General features: G+C 52.8%; 1 protein-coding gene and 1 non-coding gene across 2 annotated transcripts in view; both read left to right on the forward strand.

Moving 5' to 3' along the window:
• The first annotated feature begins 6147 nt into the window (after nucleotides 1-6147).
• Nucleotides 6148-18719, forward strand: part of LRRN4 (leucine rich repeat neuronal 4) — a 14766-nt gene continuing 2194 nt past the window's right edge. Inside the window, exons 1-4 of the mRNA XM_007469133.1 lie at nucleotides 6148-6808; nucleotides 8841-9045; nucleotides 14661-14798; nucleotides 16163-17351. Of these exons, the coding sequence (XP_007469195.1) occupies nucleotides 6148-6808; nucleotides 8841-9045; nucleotides 14661-14798; nucleotides 16163-17351 (2193 nt within the window). The remainder of the gene's footprint in view (nucleotides 6809-8840; nucleotides 9046-14660; nucleotides 14799-16162; nucleotides 17352-18719) is intronic.
• TRNAE-CUC (transfer RNA glutamic acid (anticodon CUC)) lies at nucleotides 12478-12549 on the forward strand. Its single transcript has one exon. It is a non-coding gene; the product is annotated as a tRNA-Glu (tRNA).

The following is an 18719-nucleotide window of genomic DNA, read 5'->3' on the forward strand; positions in this document are numbered from 1 at the left end:
ATATACCGAGAACCTGGGGCAGGTGCTGGCATGTTCTGAGGATACATGTGCTCAATTGCTAAGCCTGAACCAATTCATTTACTTAAAAATAAAATAAAATACTAGCACTGTTAGGAGGCGAACCCAGTATCCTGTCCCAGTTTAAGGAAATTTTCACCTGTACGCTGCCTCTGGGCTGTGGTAAATTCGAGAATGTAGTTTATAAGAACAGCCTATATGCTATCTTATCCCACTTCCTACAGCCATACGCAGAATAAAGTGGCAGATTCTGACTTTTCAGTTTTAATATTTTCCACTACAGATTTTAACAAGACCCCAAATGGTATATATATTTTTTTATTTCTAAGCATCCTACAAATCCTCATGCTAAAATTTTACTGCCACTGAGTGACGCCTCAATAGAAAAATAAATGAGTCTCAACCCGTTACTATTTCATTCCCTCAAGGTCATTTCCTCACAGGCAGATCGGCCACATCAGTGGAGCCCACTCAGATGTCTTGGGCCCCACCTCTGCTCTGCATACCATTCCATGAGAGCTGCTGCCCGGAGACTTGACAACCTGGTACCATCTCCTCCCACAATCACCCTCCCATTCCTCCAGCTTATCTCTGGTGTCAGAGAAGAATGAGCCTTCAAGTTTGTACATTCCAGCTCCAGCACTTGGTGGAAGAATCCTCAGCACAGTTATCTGGCATCTGGACGGCAGGGCAGGGGAGCTGGCTGCCCAGTCACCTGTCATCTAGGCCAGGCCCCCTCACTCCACCCAGGCTGCCAGAACTGTGAACAGAGCCAGACAGGACCCCCTTGGAAAGCACAAATTCTGGGTCTCTGGGGCAGCCTGTATTAGGGGTATTTATTTCTGGGGTTCTGGGGATGGCATCAGGACAGCAGGTGTCAGAACCCCTAGAAACTCTGCCCAGTCACCTGATGAGTCAGATGTGTTTAGTCATGGGAAACTACGGGGAAAGGCCCACAATGCTAATGCCAGGGCAGGTGAGACCCGGCTGACTGTGCAAATGAGCCCAGAGTCCAGAACAGAGCAGTGAGAATTAGGACACCCTTCCTTCTCACTGGACTATTCGGACACAACTATGTGACCCCAGACAAGCCAATTTCCCTCAGTGGCACTCAGTTCTCTCCCTCTAAAATGGACAAGGAGGGGTGGAATCAGACAAGTTCTAAAGTCACATCTAAGGCTAAGGACCCATGACTCTGATTTTGATCTAAATCCAGAAAAGAACTGTGGCCAGGTGTCTAATTACTGGCTCATTGTTTTTCTCCTGCAGGCTATGGGTTTACTAACACTCTAACCTTGTGATCTTCTTCCAAGAGACCTTCCCCCCAAAGATCCATGGGAGTACTGGGAAAATGGATTGGAGACTTCTTTGTGACTCAGTTCTCTCCTTCCATTCCTACCCCCACCCGCACCCGCCATGCCCATCTCAACCCTTACCTGAGCCCTTCTCAAAGCTGGGATGCTGGCTGACCTCGGATGCAAATCTCAGGCACTTGCATTTAATGTTTGTGTCCTGCCCTACCACTCCTGGGCACCTCGGAGGACATTCTAACTCACCATGTACTCTTTTCCCATCCATTTGTTGAATGTTTCTCCCAAGTGCCAGACTCTACTCTGAGCACCTGGGATGCCTAGAAGAACAATGTGGCCCATTCTCAGGAAGTTGAGTCTTAAATTAGGGAGGAGCCGCATCAGTCCAAGTGACAGCAGTTAACCCCAGGTCACCTGGGAGAGAACACCAAGTGAGGACCTGCCTGAGCGAAACCTTGAAGGTGCTACAGCAGATGCCGCCAGTGCCCACCCACCCCCTAGCCCTCTTTAGAGTCCTCAGGGCAAACCAGACGTGCCAGGCAGTTAGAGCCACAGGAAGAAGCCTTGAGCCAGCAAGCAGCAGAGACTAGGGGGTAAATACCCCACCACCTGGCCACGTGATGAAATAATCCCAAGGCGCCTGGCCACAGCCTCCCAGAGGATCCCAGGGGGACTGAGTGACCTGCTCATTAACACACCTGCAGTGCCTGCCCTTCCCGGGCTCCCTTCCTTACTCCCTCTCCATGTTTCTTAGGATGGTCTCTGGAATAAACTACATGGATTCATGTCTTTACATCAGGGCTGACTTTTGAGGGAAGCCACAGTAGGTCTGGAAGAGTGAGCTGGATTGGAGAGTCAGGTGGTCGGGGGGAGGGCACCCAGACAGAGGAGCTGCTTGGGAACAGCGCTGGAGGGCGGGACGAGGCATGGCATTCGGCATGGGGCAGCATGTGGAGGACACACTTGACCCCAGGACTCTGTTGTGGGACCTTAGCACCCTTGTCCAAAGGGGACAAACACTTCAGTCATCTTTTCCAGATGTGGCTGGAAGAGGAGAAGCGGCTGGAGAAGACAGCCAGGGCTTTCCTGAGAGGTGCCCGGTGGCCCTGCCCAGCCATCTGCCTCAGTCCTGGGTCCACAGGGAACCAGGAAGTCGGCTCTGTTTCTTTGGAGAATGAGCTGCTCAGCTATGAAAGGAAATATCCCAACTGTCCTGGCTTCCTGAGTGATTTGGATCTATCTAAATATTTGGAAGAGTTTCTTTTGTGATTACAGGGCTATTACAGCATCAAATGCTGAGGCCTGTGGAAGGCAATAGAAAGCAGTGGGTAAGCCAGACAGACTAACTGGTAGTGTGCTCCAGAGCCTAGTCAGCCTCTGGGGGCCTCAGTTTCCTTACCTGTAGCATGGGAAAAGTCGTACCTGGTGAGCATTCAATAAGATAATGCGTATGGCATTAGGCTCTGAGTATAGTAAGTGCTCGGTTTTAAAAGGTGGGAGGATGCTGATGACAAGCAGAGTGCACCCCTGGGGCAAGGCCCACCTGCCACCTGGGTGAGATCACAAAGCAAACACCGCCGTGCAGGATCTGCCACCAGACTCCCCGGCTCAAAGGCCCAACTGGGCAGCCCCCCGAGAGTGTGTCTGCTTGGGTTGGGTATGACCAGAGCAAGAGAGCAGTCCAAGGGCCGAGCTCAGACGTTGGGTCTGCCTGTCCAGGCTAGGCCCTTGCTGACACTGGTGAGCTAGCCAGCAAGCAGGGGGGACAAGAAGCTAGCTCAGAGGGCCTGGGGATCTGGCAATGACGCTGGCCAGGTGATGACCTCAGCCAGGGCCTGTCCAGACCTCTTACCCCTCTAGTGTACAGAGGAGCACACTGACATCGCTCTCTGGGGTCCTCTTTATAGGCCTCCATGTTTTCTAGTTTTTGGCCACGCCGTGAGGCACACAGATCCCCAAGGAGGGATGGAACCCCTGCCCCCTGCATTGGGAGCGCCGAGTCCTAACCACTGGACCGCCAGGGAAGTCCCTGTGTAGGCCTCCATGGAGAGCCACTTCCTCCTCAGTCTCAGTTCAAATGGGCATGTTTCAGTGGGTTTGGCTCCCTCTCATCTGGCACCCCTGCCTGAACACCCCAAACCTCTGCTGGCCTCAGGCTGTCAGTCACCTCCAGGGCAGTCCCAGCTGTTACACTCTGAGAGAAGCTGAGGCTTCAGTTGACCTGCTGGGGGCTCTTCTGCCCGTGAACCAAGTGAAGGCAGAGGTAAGGGCCTTACCTGAGGCTGCCCACTGACCCCCCCCACATTGGTCCTCTCACCTTCCCACCTTTCCCTGACTCCTGCATCCCTCTTGACCTCCCTGTTGTTTATGGCACAGCGTTTCTACCTCTGTGGCCTGCGCCTCAGGCTCCCTGGTAGCAAATGCACTGCCCCAAACAGGGCTGCACAGAACAGACCTCTCCCCACCCCCATGTGGGGCTGATGAAGGTATACTTCTGAGCAGCAAGGCCCAGGGCTAACAATTAGGCTGAAAGGATATTTTTGAGGCTTTGGGTGGAGAAAGCCTCAAAAGAGATCCCCGGGGATTTGCAACTAACCAATTAAACATGCCAATTCCCAGAGGTCCTGGAGTTCCTCAGCTCTGCTCAGATAAGAACTGACAAGAGGAAGGATGAAGTTTTGGTCTCAGAGGTCTGTGTACACAATGCTGGGGATGATTAACCCCTGGCCTGGGGTGGGAGCGAGGGTGTGCAGATCAAAGGCCCTCAGATGAATGAACAGTCTTGGAATTCTGGGGAAGAAAGGCACTGACTGCTCTAAACAAATGTGCTCTAAGCAAAGCACATTTAGCATCCCCACGGTTTCAGGGAGACCTGGGGCTTTTGGTAACCAGGATTGATCACCCCAGCCACGGGGCAGGAATGATCTTTCTGCATTTCTGCCCTCTTTATTGATTCCCACCCCTTACGAGAGACAAACATCCACACTGTCACTGAACTGAGTCCCAGAGAAACCAAACCCATCCTTCTTGGGGCTCCTGGATCCGGTCCATGCCTGCCCCTGCTCTCACATTCCTCTGAGGACCCCCCACTCCTGCCACTTTTTCCTTCCTATAGACTGGGGTACCTTCCTCTTTTGGGGAAGGGGGCTTCCTCCTCATACCAGCTCACCATTCAGCCTCCAACCATCCCAGGAAATGGGAACCACCTGGCAGGAGGATCAGATTCCTGGGAAGTGATGGGGCTGACTCTGCCCCACTGCCCCCATTATCCCTCAGTGCTCACCTTGTCCCAGAAGAGCTGACTCCCTCCATCTCTCAGGCCTGGGAAAGGCGGCTGGCTGGGTGGCTTTCTGGCTGGCGAAAGGCCAGGTGAAGATGGGGGAGGGCTGGGGGGAGGTGCCATGACCGGAAAGGGGCAGGGGCAGGCCCAGGAGACAGGCAGTGAGAGTTATTGGCTGAAGACCACAATATCTCGGTAGGGAAGGAGGGGCTTCAGGGGCTGGGGTATCTGAGGATTCTTGGGTGGGTGGGGCCAGGGCCAGGGGCATCTGGGAAACAGATCTCCTTCTGAAATTCAAAGTTGAGCTGCTAAGCTACTGGCTCCTGGAATCTGTAAGACAAAACTGAAGACTGTAGACAGGCATCCAAGGCTGCCACACTCTGAAAGGACAGCTTCCAGGTGAGTATGACATACTGCTGGACACTTGGACTCCTAGCCTCAGTTTCCAGCATCTTTCTCACTGCCTTGACCCCCCCAGCTAGCAAGAGGGAGGCCCTTCCCCTGGAGCCAGGGTGGTTGCTCAGGGACTTAGCAGTCAGCAGAGAGAGCTGGAGCAGGAACACACACCTGCAAAAATGAGGGGATGTCAAGCAGTGACCTCAAGGTCAGGACCTAGTTGGAAGTAGCTCTGACACATCCACAGCAGCCCGTGGCTGCCTGATCTATCCCTACCTGATCTCCCAGCTGCCCTGTGCAATCCTGGGTACTCCAGAAACTCCACTTCTAGCAGCCCTCAGCCATCCCTTCTGGGCAGGGCTGACCTCAGGAACCCTAGCTTTTGTTGGGACCAACATGGGATGAGGAAATACTTGACTCCAGGTTCCCAAGCCCCACAGTGGTCTGTGGGCTCCCTTCTTCCCTGAAGGCAACACTGAGTGTCCTCCCAAGAAAGAGATCCCAGAATTTAAAGTGTGACTTGCAAACTAGTTTACAGGCAAACTGGACTCACCTGTGGCTCCGCAGTTCTAAGGGGGCAAATTGGGGCAACTGAGTGTCGTTGGAACTAATAAAGTCTTCCTTAAGTCCCATGTTTATTATACCCCAGCAGAGCTCCCTCCTGACTGAGGCCATCCACTGGCGTGTTACTAATATACGTTTATGCGGCAGCGTCTGCACACCTGGGGAGAATTTGCAAAGAGAAAGGCCATGTTCTCTTCCCCCTAGAAACTCATGGGATGGGGACAAGCAAAGGGAGAGGTTACTGGAAAGTTCAGGGACAGATAAGGGAGGCCTTCCTCGAGAGGTCACCTGTGGGTGGAAATCCTCTAGTGAATGAGAGGGAAAGGCAGAGCTAGGGGAAGGAAGGGCAGGAGGTGCCGCGGGGTACATGCGGGAGATGATGGGGCAAAGCAGGCAGGGACCAAGTCACTGCACATCTGGTGACGCGGGGAACAGCCCTCGCCCTTCAGGGAACATCCAGGGCTGGGCTCTTCCTGGGGAAGAGGCGGCGGGGGCTGGGGGTGGCACATTTGCCCCTTCGTTCGGCGTTTCCGATGCATTTAATGGGTTGGTCCGCTGTTCTGTCTCCCGCCAAGCGCCATGTGGTGGGATCTGCTGGTGCTGCTGCTGCTGCCGTCGACTGCACCGCGCCCGAGCCGGGCGGGGCCTCTCCAGAAGGCCCCAGTTTTCCAGCTCACTCACCAGGGCCCCTGGGGGAGCGGGGCCGGCAACACCACGGTCTCGCCCTGCGAAGGGCTCCCCGCCGCGGGAGTCACGACCCTGATCCTCGCGAACCGCGGCCTGGAGCGCCTGCCGGGCTGCCTGCCGCGCGCGCTGCACAGTCTCGACGGCAGCCACAACCTGCTGCGCGCCCTGAGCGCGCCCGAGCTCGGTCACCTGCCGCGGCTGCAGGTGCTGACGCTGCGCCACAATCGCATCGCCGCGCTGCGCTGGGGCCCCGGCGCGCCCGCGGGACTGCACACGCTCGACCTCAGCTACAACCTGCTGGAAGCCCTGCCGCCGTGCTCCGGGCCCGTGCTGCCCGGCCTCCGAACGCTGGCGCTGGCCGGGAACCCGCTGCGGGCGCTGCAGACCGGAGCCTTCGCCTGCTTCCCCGCGCTGCGCCTGCTCAACCTGTCCTGCACCGCGCTGGGCCGAGGCGACCACGCTGGCATCGCCGACGCTGCCTTCGCGGGGGCTGGTGGCGCGCCCCTGGCTGCGCTTGAGGTCCTGGATCTCAGCGGCACGTTCCTCCGGCACGGTGAGTGCGGGCGCCGGGTGTCGAGCCCGAGGGGCCGGCGATCTGGGGAGTAAGGGCTGTGAACTTCCTCGAGGGGCGCTGCCCCTGGCGCCTGCTCACAAGACCACTCAGAAAGACCCCCCCCCCCGAGAGTCCCCGAGCCGAGGGCACCCTGTTCGAAGCGCCGCACCAGGCTTCACTCCTTGAGTTCCAAGAGGTGGGGACTATTATCTCCGTTCTGCATGTGAGGGAACCAGGGCACAGAGAAAGAGGAATGGCTGGCCCGCAGCCTCCCAGGTCACTAGCGTTGCCTCTACATCCGAACCCAAGCGTTCTGGGTCCAGAGCCCACACTTTTAGCCTCTCTGTTCTGCTCCTCAGCAGAGCTGGTCAATGCTTGTAGAATGGGGAGTGGATGCAGCGCTTTGGGGCTGATGAATGGAAGAACTTGGTACCAAACATTTAGTTAACGTGAAGCACCTGATGCTCAGAGGATGCATTCATTGATTTCTATTCAGTTGGCTAAAACTCTTTCTGTGAATGTTGAATCCTTCAATAAGACACAGGAGGGAGGTGAGAATACCTGTTTTCCTGTACTTGGCATGTTCTGACTCTGATTCACAAGGTTGGTGTTATTTTTAAAAAACACTTCTCATAGTCCGCCTGCCGATGCAGGGGATACGGGTTCGTGCCCCGGTCTGGGAGGATCCCACATGCCGCGTAGCGGCTGGGCCTGTGAGCCGTGGCCGCTGAGCTTGCGCGTCCGGCAACGGGAAAGGCCACGACAGGGAGAGGCCCACATATCGAAAAAAAAAAAAAAACACTTCTCATCTACACAGTAAGTCCCCTACGTACGAAGGAGTTCTGTTCCTAGAACGTGCTCGTAAGTCCAATTTGTTGGTAAGCCCAACAAAGTCAGTCTAGGTACCCAACTAACACAATCGGCTATATAGTACTGCACTGTAATAGGTTTATAATACTTTTCACACAAATAATACATAAAAAACAAACACAAAAAATAAAACATTTTTTAATCTTACAGTACACTACCTTGAAAAGTACAGTAGTACAGTACAACAGCTGGCACACAGGGGCTGGCACCGAGTGAACAGGCAAGAAGAGTTACTGACTGGAGGAGGGAGAGGAGGTGGGAGATGGTAGAGCTGGAGAATTGTCAGCAATAGGAGATGGAGGGTGAGCTGCAATTTCACTCACACCTGACGATGGCACAGGTTCTGGTTCCTTGCTGGATTCAATTCTATCTACCCTCTTAAAACAAAAATCCAGTGATGTCTGGGTATTAGCTCTTTTTTTCTTATCATAGATGACACGGTAGCACTGGATTGCATTCTGAATGGCTGCTGCAACCTTCATGTACTGTTCTACATTCCAGTCCTGTGCCTCAAAAACTAATAGCGCTTCCTCAAATAGAACTAACTTACATGATTGGACATGCGAATGCATGTTGGCATCTTTGAAAGTTCACAACTTGAATGTTCGTATGTAGGGGACTTACTGTAATCACCTGTTCCACCACCGACAAGAGAACAAAGAACAGGAAACAGAAGAAGGGGCACGTTCTCCATTTACTAGGAGAGCCACGAAATGAGGTTTCTGGGCCTCCTCCTGCCTCACTCCTCCTCTCCTTTCTTACATTCCTCAAAGATTTCCCTTGCTCCTAGTAGCCATCAGAGTAAAGGCTGGGGTACTTCTGTGTGGGGTTTAACAAGAGGGTGGGGCAACAGTGGACTTGGAGACAGTGTCCTGGGGTCAAGCCCCACCCTGTCCCTTCCCCACTGTGTGGCCTTTCGCCAGGCATTGTCCTCTGGGGCCTCAGCCACCTGGGGCTGGAAAAGGAATAACTGGTCATCTCTGAGGGCCCTTCCAGCTGAAATGGCTCATGCTTCTGAGATTCCCAAAGCTGCCCGCTGTACCCATGCTCTGCAATGACCTTCACCACTCACCTTGTCACTCTCATTGTTTCCTTAATCCCGTGCCAGCCTCCTGGGTTTATACCTTCCCAGGTAGTGGGCAGTTTCCCCTCTGTGTTTCAGTTCAGTCAGGATGGATCAGAGACCTGCCGAAGCTCACGTCCCTCTACCTAAGGAAGATGCCCAGGCTGAACAGCCTGGAGGGGGACATTTTCAAGGTGACCCCTGACCTGCAGCAGCTGGATTGTCAAGATTCGCCAGCACTTACCTCTGTCCATACACACATCTTTCAAGACACGCCTCTCCTACAGGTCCTTCATTTCCAGAAGTAAGTGTTCCTGAAGCACGTGACTGATTTTTGCCCATTACACTAAGTTGAATAGGAATAACTATTTTATAGGATAAACCAGACCTTACTTTTCCTTCCACTGCTCCTTCAAGGCCTCGCTGCGGTCTTGTTCCTCCGCATCCTTCAGGTGATATGGTGGGCACATCCTAGAGAGTCCATCCAGCCTAAAAACCAAACAAATCAGTCCTTCCAGAGTAATGTTAAAACTTCAAACTCTCATGCATGTTAAGTTTCCTTTAAGCCCAGGATGAGAAACTTGCAGTGGGAAGAGGAGTTGAGGGCATCAGGGTCTTCTCTATTTCTCCAACCACCTGCTTCCCCATGTGTTTATGCAAGTCAGCAGCCCCTTCCAGGGCTTGAGCAGGTCCTACTTGCATTGGGACCTGGGGATGGTACCATCTGGCCCAGTGGATGTCCCAAGTGTCACTATATCCACCCTCCTTCCCAAGAGCAACTACTGTTCTGACTTCTAGCAGGAAAGGCAACGTCCCTTTGAAGATGATCCCAGGCCACCTCCTTTCCTGTGGGCCCACAACTGGGCCCTGGGAAGCAAGCACTGTTGCCCCACCATCACTCTCAATGTAGCCACTTCTCTTTTTTCTCTGCTAGCTCCAGAGTACTCACTTTGGGGCTTATCACAAGGGAAAAGGACATAGAACATGCAGAGCACTTAGCTCAGTGCCTGGCACATTGTGTGTGCTCTATAACATTAGTTAAGATCATCATGGTGGTTGTGATGAAGGTGATATAATGATGACAGTGATGGTGGTAATGGTAACTCTGATGATGGTGAACTGGTGATAGGATGGTAATGGTGATGACGATGGTGGCAGTGGTGATGATGTGGATGAGAGTGATATCATCTCTGGCTCAGACTCTTCTTTTGAGCTTCAGACTGATGCAGCATTATTTAAGGTTATCAGATACGGAACCAAACTGCCTGGGCTCAATCTTGACTCCACCCACCACTTGCTAGCTATGTGAGTTGGGGCAAGTTACCTAATGCTTCTGTGGCTCAGTTTCCTCATCTGTGAAATGGGGATAATGATCAAATCCTCCCCCACTGCATTGTTGTGAGAGGAAATGTTTTGATATGTGCCTATAACAGCACCTGGCACAGAACAGGAGGTTTGTATTATTACTACTGGCCATCTCCACTGGATGTCTCATAGGTCTTTCAGGATCTAGCACACAGCTAGATACATGAGCCTGGAAATCATGAAAGGCCTGGGCTGGAGATCCCTAACTGTGCACCTTCAGCACAGAGATGGTGGAGGAGGCATCAGGTGATGACGGTGGATGCTGATGGGGATAGTGGTGAAGGCACCAGTAACAATGATGCTGTTGAGGGCGATGGTGGTGTTGATGATGACAGCATGGCCCTTGCTTTCAGGGAGTGCACAGTTCTGTAGGCAGCAGACATCTGCCAATTGTCATGATACGCTGGGATCAGCAACAGAGGCACACACCATGTAAGGTGTGTATAAGGCAAGTGGGGTTAATGATCAGCTCCAGCAGACTGGAAGAAGAACATAATTGATCCATATCTTCAACGGTGAGTCCAAACTCACCAGGTAGAAAAAGGCAACCTAGACCCCAAGAAAAGCAGGCATACCTGGGTCAGAAGTGGTGGCTGCTTCCTCTCATCCCTACGCTTCTCAGTTCGCTGCAATCTGACCACCCACTTCAGCTTCATGATTGAATGGGACCAGTGGCATTTCAGCTGCTACATCCAGTGGACACTTCTCTATCCATTGAGCCCCTTGTTGAGTCTTTCCTCCTCTTGATACGCTCTCCTTGTCCTCAGGATGTTGCCCTGGTGCTTCTCCATCCTTTCTGGATAGGCCTTTTTAAGGTCATTGGCTATTTCCACTTCTTATAACTTTTTTGCATGTCATTTCTCACCCTACATGCTTCCTCTAGCATTGTCCCCACCCCCTTGTCTGATGCCATAGAACTTGGCAAAATGTGGGGTGTTGGTGACATTCATTCTCAGTGGAGCCAGATGGGAGTGGGTTGAAGAGTCAGTGCAGGTGTAGATGGATCTTAAGTTTGGCTCCCCAGTTACCCGGTCCAGTCTGGTCTGCATTCCCAATAGCTCCTGTGCCAGCCCTTCCTACCTGCCCTGCAGGGCAGCTTGATATAAAGTTCTCATCATTCCCTACCCCAATAACCGAGAGCCTTCTAATCAGTGACTCCACCTTCAGAGGCCCACATGTTAGTGCAGGAAGTCTCAAACGTTTCTGTGCCATGGACTCCTGTGGCAGTCTGTGAAGCCTATGGGCCTTTCTCAGAAGAATGTTCTGATATACATAAAGTAGGGTATATATGTAGGATTCCAAAGAAACCAATTATAGTTAACAAGATATTTTTAAATGTGTGTTTTAGGAATATATGTGTGTGGGGTGTGCTTCTTTATTTAACACCATAAATAACAAAATCCAGCAGCAGGTCCAATAACTTCCATAATTTTGATGATTATAAATGACAGAAAACTACTGAAAAGTGATATGGAAATATCTGTGATTTGCTGGTGATTCACCTGTGATTTGCTGCCTTCTTTTGCCACTGTAGCAAATGGTAAATTTCAGTTAGAGGTTTGTGAAAGTAAAGAAGTAATATTCTCCATCCAAGTTCACAGACCCTGTCTCCAAGGACTTCAGGTTAAGAACCCTTGTAACCCAGTCACCATATTCAGCCAAGAAATCTGTCTAAATTGTAATCTGATTGCGTCTTAAGCCAAATGAAAACCTTTCCATGCTTTCCGTGGCTGGAGGGAAAGATTTAACTCTCTGGCTGGCTCAGCCCAGGCCCCCACTGTACCCCACTGTGCTCCAGCTGGGGGAGGAGCCACTCCCAGAAGGCTGGGAGCTCTCAAGCCTCTGAAGCTCATTAAATGCCCTCTCCCCTGCTGGACCCTCTTCCCTTCTTCTCAGCCCCCCTTGCTTCTGGCTCTCCTTAGCTCACCTACAGCCTCCCCTGGGAGGCTATCTGTGATAGATGCTGGGGGACGTGTGCGTGCCCTGGCACAGCCAGCACCCTCTGAAGAGGGGGTGGCACCCTCCTGGCTGCTCTGCCAACCTAGCATGCCCAACGCCATCCACAGTCCTCTCCAACAGCACTACATGCAGGAGGGAGATGCCTTTGGCAATATTGCAGCAAAAAAAGAGAAAAGGGATTGTTTATAGGGTGAGGGGAAACTTCTTCCACACTAGGCTCTGTAAGTTCAGATGCAGAGAACGCCTGGGTGCCATCATGCGTCAGGACATGATGCAGGCTCTCCCTCAGCATGTGGATGGCAAATGCAGCTTGTCTTTATCATATGCAGGTTGCAGTGGATGGCAGAAAGGGCTGTCAGATAAGGAAAAGACTCTTTTTCCTTATTTATAAAATGAGTGAAATATTGGGAATTCCCTGGTGGTCCAGTGGTTAGGAGTTGGCGCTCTCACTGCCGGGGCCCAGGTTCAATTCCTGGTCAGGGAGCTAAGATCCCGCAAGTGCAGCCAAAAGAAAAAAAAGAGTGAAATATTATCTACCTCATGATCAATGAGATAATGTTACCTGAACCACTAAGCAATGTTACTTCCCCCCAAATATGGTAATCCTTTTCCTCTCCCCTTCAGGCAAAAAGAAAAATATTTCCTTTGAAAGACGAAGTGCTAAGTAAACACCCCATCCTAAGATTTCTACTCTATCTCTGTGAATCCTGCTAAAAGCAAGCATTTGCATATATATACACATATATGTGGGCACAGCTTAAGTTTCAATATAAATGGCACACACATATATTCAGTGCTCCACAGGGCACAACTCTCAGGTGCCCACTGGCCAGGAGTGTTAGAGCAGATCTGGGTGGTAGGTCCTTCCTTGCCCAGAACATCTGCATCTCCCCCAGAGCAGGAGGAGAAGGTGGATGTTTCCCAGGCTGATGGAGAAAAGCCAGCCTTTGATCAGAAGAGACCTGTAGATAGAGTGTAACTCCTGTTGCTCATGATGCTCAGATTATGACTGAGAACATGTACAAGAGGCCAGGAGACTCCAGGAGTTGAGACATTTGAGGCCAAACACTCAGTGAGGCTCTGGGCAGAAAAAGCAGAAAACCAGGAGAGGACCTGCCATTGCTAGGTGTGGTACATTGTTTGCAAAAATGGCCCTGGTAATTCCTCCCATCCCTGTAGACACACCCCTTTGCAATGTACTTTACAGCTCCTCCCATCAGGAAGTAGAGTCTGTTCTCCACCCCTTGAAGCTGGGTGTGGCCATGTGACTTGTTTAGGCCAGAGGGACATTAGCAAATGTTATATAAGCAGAGACAAAAGAAGATGAGCAAGTTGGGGCTCGCCCTCTCTTACTGGTGGGGACTGGTCCACCACCATGTGCGCAAGCCTGAGCTAGCCTCCTGGGTGATGAGAGACACATGGAGAGTGGTCCCGGCAAACCCAGCTGAGGCTCCATATATGGGAGGCCATCCTAGATCTTTCGGGCCCAGCTGAGCTGGCCCAGACCATAAAAATAACTGAGTCAACCCACAGAATCATGAAAAAGAATAAATATTTATTATTTTAAGCTAAGTTAGCAAGCACTAACTGATACACTTCAGTGAGGCATCTTCCAAAGGACTGGTGTTGAGTGCCATCAGCTGCAGTTCAACTGCAATAGTATACGTTCAAGAGTGTTCTCACTGGGCTTCCCTGGTGGGGCAGTGGTTGAGAGTCCACCTGCTGATGCAGGGGGCACGGGTTCGTGCCCTGGTCTAGGAAGATCCCACATGCCCTGGAGCGGCTGGGCCCATGAGCCATGGCCGCTGAGCCTGCGCATCTGGAGCGTGTGCTCCGCAACAGGAGAGGCCACAACAGTGAGAGGCCCTCGTACTGCAAAAAAAAAAAAAAAAAAGTGTTCTCACTAATTAAGAACTTCTGCCATTTCTTGTGACTGGTCTATAATAACAATATCTTACTTTTTAAAAAAATATATATTTTATTTTATTATTTATTTTGGCTGTGTTGGGTCTTTGTTGCTGTGGGCAGGCTTTCTCTAGTTTCGGCCAGCAGGGCTGCTCTTCCTTGCAGTGTGTGGGCTTCTCATTGTGGTGGCTTCTCTTGTTGTGGAGCACAGGCTCTAGGCACGTGGGCTCAGTAGTTGTGACTCACGGGCTCTACAGCACAGGCTCAGTAGTTGTGGCACACGGGCTTAGTTACTCTGTGGCATGTGGGATTTCCCTGGACCAGGGCTCGAACCCGTGTCCCCTGCATTGGCAGGCAGATTCTAAACCATTGTGCCACCAGGGAAATCCAACAATATCTTACTTTTGTGTAGAGATTTATATTTATAAACACTTTCATCATCACAGACTCTTTTTGATATAACCAGCAGGGAGGATTGTCTCCATTTGTTATGAGGGGTGATACTGACTGGGTTAGGTTTGTATCCTTACAGATGAAAAAAAAAAAAATCCAAGGTTATTAAGAGTTTGCTCAAAGCAATATCATCTAGCACCTAACAGAATGGATTTCCCATGACACCACCGTGGCTCTCTGGGTATAGATTTGACCTGATTGTAAAAGACTGACTTAATAGATTTTTGTGCATTTCAGCTGCAACTTGAGTTCCTTCCCTCCTTGGAACCTGCATTCCTCCCAGGTCCTGTCCATCAACCTCTTTGGCAATCCCCTCACTTGCAGCTGTGAGTTGTCCTGGCTCCTCATGGATGCAAAGAGGATTGTCCTAAGCAGGTAACACATTTACAAAGCAGATGACTGAGGGGTGAGGGCCTGCCCTCCGGAGCTGAAGTTCTCACAGCTCATATCTTGCTCACGTAACCATGCTGGACAGGTTGGCAGTGCTGGGTGGGGCGGCCGTTCCCCGTGTAGTCACACTCAAGAACCCAGGACATAGAGGCTCTACTTCCCTTCCAGTCAGCCAGAGGGGCAGAGAGCGTGGAGGACCCCCGACTCAGGAGGTTTTAATGGGCCAGGCCAGGAGGTGGAGCTCACCACCGTCACTCACATCCCATTGGCCAGATGTCACTTAGCAGGTCACGCCTACTACAAGGGAGGCTGGGAAATGTAGTCTAGCTGTGTGCCCGCTAGGAAAAGAAAGTAGGCGAAGTAAAGAGCTAGCTTGTCTCTGCCAAAGCGGAGTTATCATTGCTTATTTTACAAACGAGCGAATTGGGGCCCAAGGAAGAGAGGTACTTGCTTAGATTCACGTAGCCGCTGGGTGGAGGAGGCAGGATCTATACCATCTTCCAAAACTGTGCTCTTAACCACTGGGCCCCACTGAGTCCCCAAAACGGGGCCTGGCCTCTAAGTCCAGGGCCAGTGGGCTTATAGAGCTCTCCCGTGAGACAGGAGAAAAAGAATTCCTATGGTGACTTCCCATTGGCTGCTGGCTGGAAGAGTTGTTTTGCAATGGGGAGCCATGCCCAGGCTAGCCACCAGGAGAGGATGGGGGCTGGGGACACCTCTGGTCTTGAGCACCCTCAAACCACCTCCACCAGCTAATCTGTTCTTGCAGCTCACTTTGAGAGCCCTGTCCTGTGGGGTTCTTTTCTCACCTCTCACGCAAGCCTGGATATCAAGTGGGGCTCAGTCTGCCCCCCTGACCCCTTCATGTTGCCTCTGGCACCCAGGCCCTTTGCAGTGAAGGGTCTTGCTCTGGTATGAATGAAAAGGTTGAGAGTACTTACTACTGTTGATTTTGGCTGTTACTTAACCTCTTTGTGCCTCTACCTCCTCATCTGTAAAATGGGGATAATAGTGCCTACCTCATGAGGTAGTGCAGACTAGATTGGTTTATACAGTGAAGTGTTAGCAATAGTCCCTAGTATGCAGCAAACACTCAAAAAATGTGGGCAGTTAGTCCCTCTTTCTGAGTTCCCATTTTCTTCTCTGCACAATGGGAGTGATGAGGGGAGCCTCCTACACAGGTTGCCCGGAAGGTCACTGGCGTGACCCACATTGCATGTGTACCACATGGTATCTGTCAGATGTGTCACAAGGCTTAGGAAAGGGATTATCTGCACTGAGGACACAAAGCCCACCACAGAAGCAGCCCTGATGCCAAATACCTTCTAACCAATTGACCTCCCCTCTAGGGCAGCAGGCACTGTGTGCACACCAGCTGCAGGATCCAGTGGCACCTTCTCAGCCCCTCTTTTGCTGTCCCAGCTGCCAAGTGTGTGCCATTCAGACCAAAACACCACCTTCCTTGATTCCAACCCACCCTCCTCAGTCTTCTCCACCCACACACCATCTACACAGGGTCCCTCCACCCTGCGGAGAACAGTCCCCTCTACCCAATCTGCGGGAGGCCGACAGAGTGTCACCAAGGTGCCCTCCCTCCCTGTGGATTCCCCCACACGAGCGGCGGGGCCACGGCACAGCTTTGCCGAGGACGGGGCCGTTCCCTCCACTACTGTCTGTCCAGCAGGTTCCAGCAACTCTGGCAACCCACCTAGGGCTGCGAGCACAGCCGGGACAGAGCACCAAGAAGAACATGCTGCTCGGCTTGTCCTGGAACCTACTATCTCAGCTGCCTCCACCCCATGGGCCAGCAAACACCCTGGTCTCTCCCCTACCTCCCGGAACCCAGGGAGCACGCCTCAGCCCGCCCGGGGAACACGGGCCACCCCGCGGGCTCCCCACCCGCCTCCTTCCGAGGGCGGGATTCCGGTCCTGCTGCTGGACGACTCCAGTGAGGAGGAGGAAGAGAGCGGGAAGGAGGAGGTGGAGGCGCCGGCGCGGGATGAGCCCTGCGATTACCACCCCTGCAGGCACCTCCAGACGCCGTGCGCAGAGCTGCAGCGGCGCTGGCGATGCCGGTGCCCCGGCCTCAGCGGGGAAGACACCCTCCCGGACCCCCCCAAGCTGCAGGCGGTGGCCGAGACCACTGACACGTCGGCGCTAGTGCGCTGGTGCGCACCCAACTCGGTGGTGCGCGCCTACCAGATTCGCTACGCGCCCGAGGGCCGGCCGGGGAACCAGTCGGTGGTGGGGGACGTCTGCGCCACCGCGCGCCAGCACGCCCTGCACGGGCTGTCGCCAGCCACCGCCTATCGCGTGTGCGTCCTGGCGGCCAACGGCGCGGGCCTGAGCCGGCGCGGGGCGTGCGCCGCCTTCAGCACCGGGCGCAGCCCAGCGCTCGTCGTGGCCGGGCTGGGTGCCGCGGGCGGCCTGCTGCTAGTCAGCACCGCGCTGCTGGCCGCCGGCCTCTGCCGCCGGGGCCGGACGCCATGCTCCCCGAACCGCCGCACGCATCTGCTGGCCTACCGTAACCCCGCCTTCGCCGCCGAACCCGCGCCGCCGGTCCCGGCCTCGCTCCCGCGGGCGCGCGATCGCTGAGCACCCGCCGCGTGCGCGAGAAGGTGGTACCCGGGTCCCGAACGGCCAGTCGGCCCCGAGCGTTTCTCCCTCGGGCGAGGCCCGCGCTCCTCAGGCACACGTGGCACTCCCCGCGCTGAGTTCCTCATCCCTGGGAACCTCTCTGCCTTCCCTTCCTGCTGCTTCTCTCTGTTCCCAGAAACGTGATGGTTCATGCGGCCGGGCATCCCTGTGTGTGGTTTTACTGGGGTTTTTCAGCAGTCAGTGCCCCTCAGCGTCCGGTCGAATAATTAGAATTGTGTGTGGAAGTAGGAAGAGAGAAAACAAATGGCGCAATGCGGCCGCTTTTCTCATATTGGAAGCGACATCCTCAGGTCATTTCAGAGAAGTTCCCTCATGGTCAAGCTCTGGCTAAGGGTCCTGTTATTAAAGGGAACGACTCAGTGGATTCTCATCACCCCTCCCCCGCCCCACAGTGGATTCTTAACCTGAGAACCGGTTATGTTCCCTGAGGCTTTGCGGGTTCATTAGTTCATTTCAGGGTACAGTAGCAGGTGTGCTTCTAGCTTTAAACTGCAGTCTTCAGAGAACATCTGTGAAACACAGGGAAGGCTGTCCTTTCAAACTCGGTTTTTGCTGCATTTCACCTATGTGAACTCCTTTTTTAAGAAAGCATAATAATTAATAAGCTCACTTTCAGGAAACTTTTTTTATTTTGCGGTACGCGGGTCTCTCACTGTTGTGGCCTCTCCAGTTGCGGAGCACCGGCTCCGGACGCGCAGGCTCAGCGGCCATGGCTCACGGGCCTAGCCGCTCCGCGGCATGTGGGATCTTCCGGGGCACGAACCCGCGTCCCCTGCATTGGCAGGCTTACTCTCAACCACTGCACCACCAGCGAAGCCCCAGGAAACTTTTTTTTTTTTTAAGAGAGAGAAGAAATAAAAGGAAAACCTCAAGGCTCTGGCAAGAGGCCAAAGCATTTCTCTGCTCAAATTGCATCAAACAAACCTTTTTTGTATGATTCGTATCTGACTGTGGGCTATGTCTCACTACACCTTTTTTTTACTTCTATACAAACTTAGTGGGGAAAGTGACTTTATTAAATTAAAATGGGAGTCATATACCTAGATTTTAATTTTCTACGTTAGCATTTATGTAAGTTTCCTGTGGCCACCGTAACAGGTTACCACAAACTGGGTGGCTTAAAACAACAGAAGTTAATTCTCCTACAGGTCAGGCCAGAAATCCGCAGTCAAAGTATTAGCAGGGTTGGTTCCTTCTGGAGACTGAAGGAGAACTATTCCACGCCGGCCCCCCTCCCCCCACTGCCCC

The sequence above is a fragment of the Lipotes vexillifer genome, unplaced genomic scaffold (genome assembly GCF_000442215.2).
Source record: "Lipotes vexillifer unplaced genomic scaffold, Lipotes_vexillifer_v1.1 scaffold610, whole genome shotgun sequence".
In the NCBI taxonomy this organism is placed as follows: domain Eukaryota; kingdom Metazoa; phylum Chordata; class Mammalia; order Artiodactyla; family Lipotidae; genus Lipotes; species Lipotes vexillifer.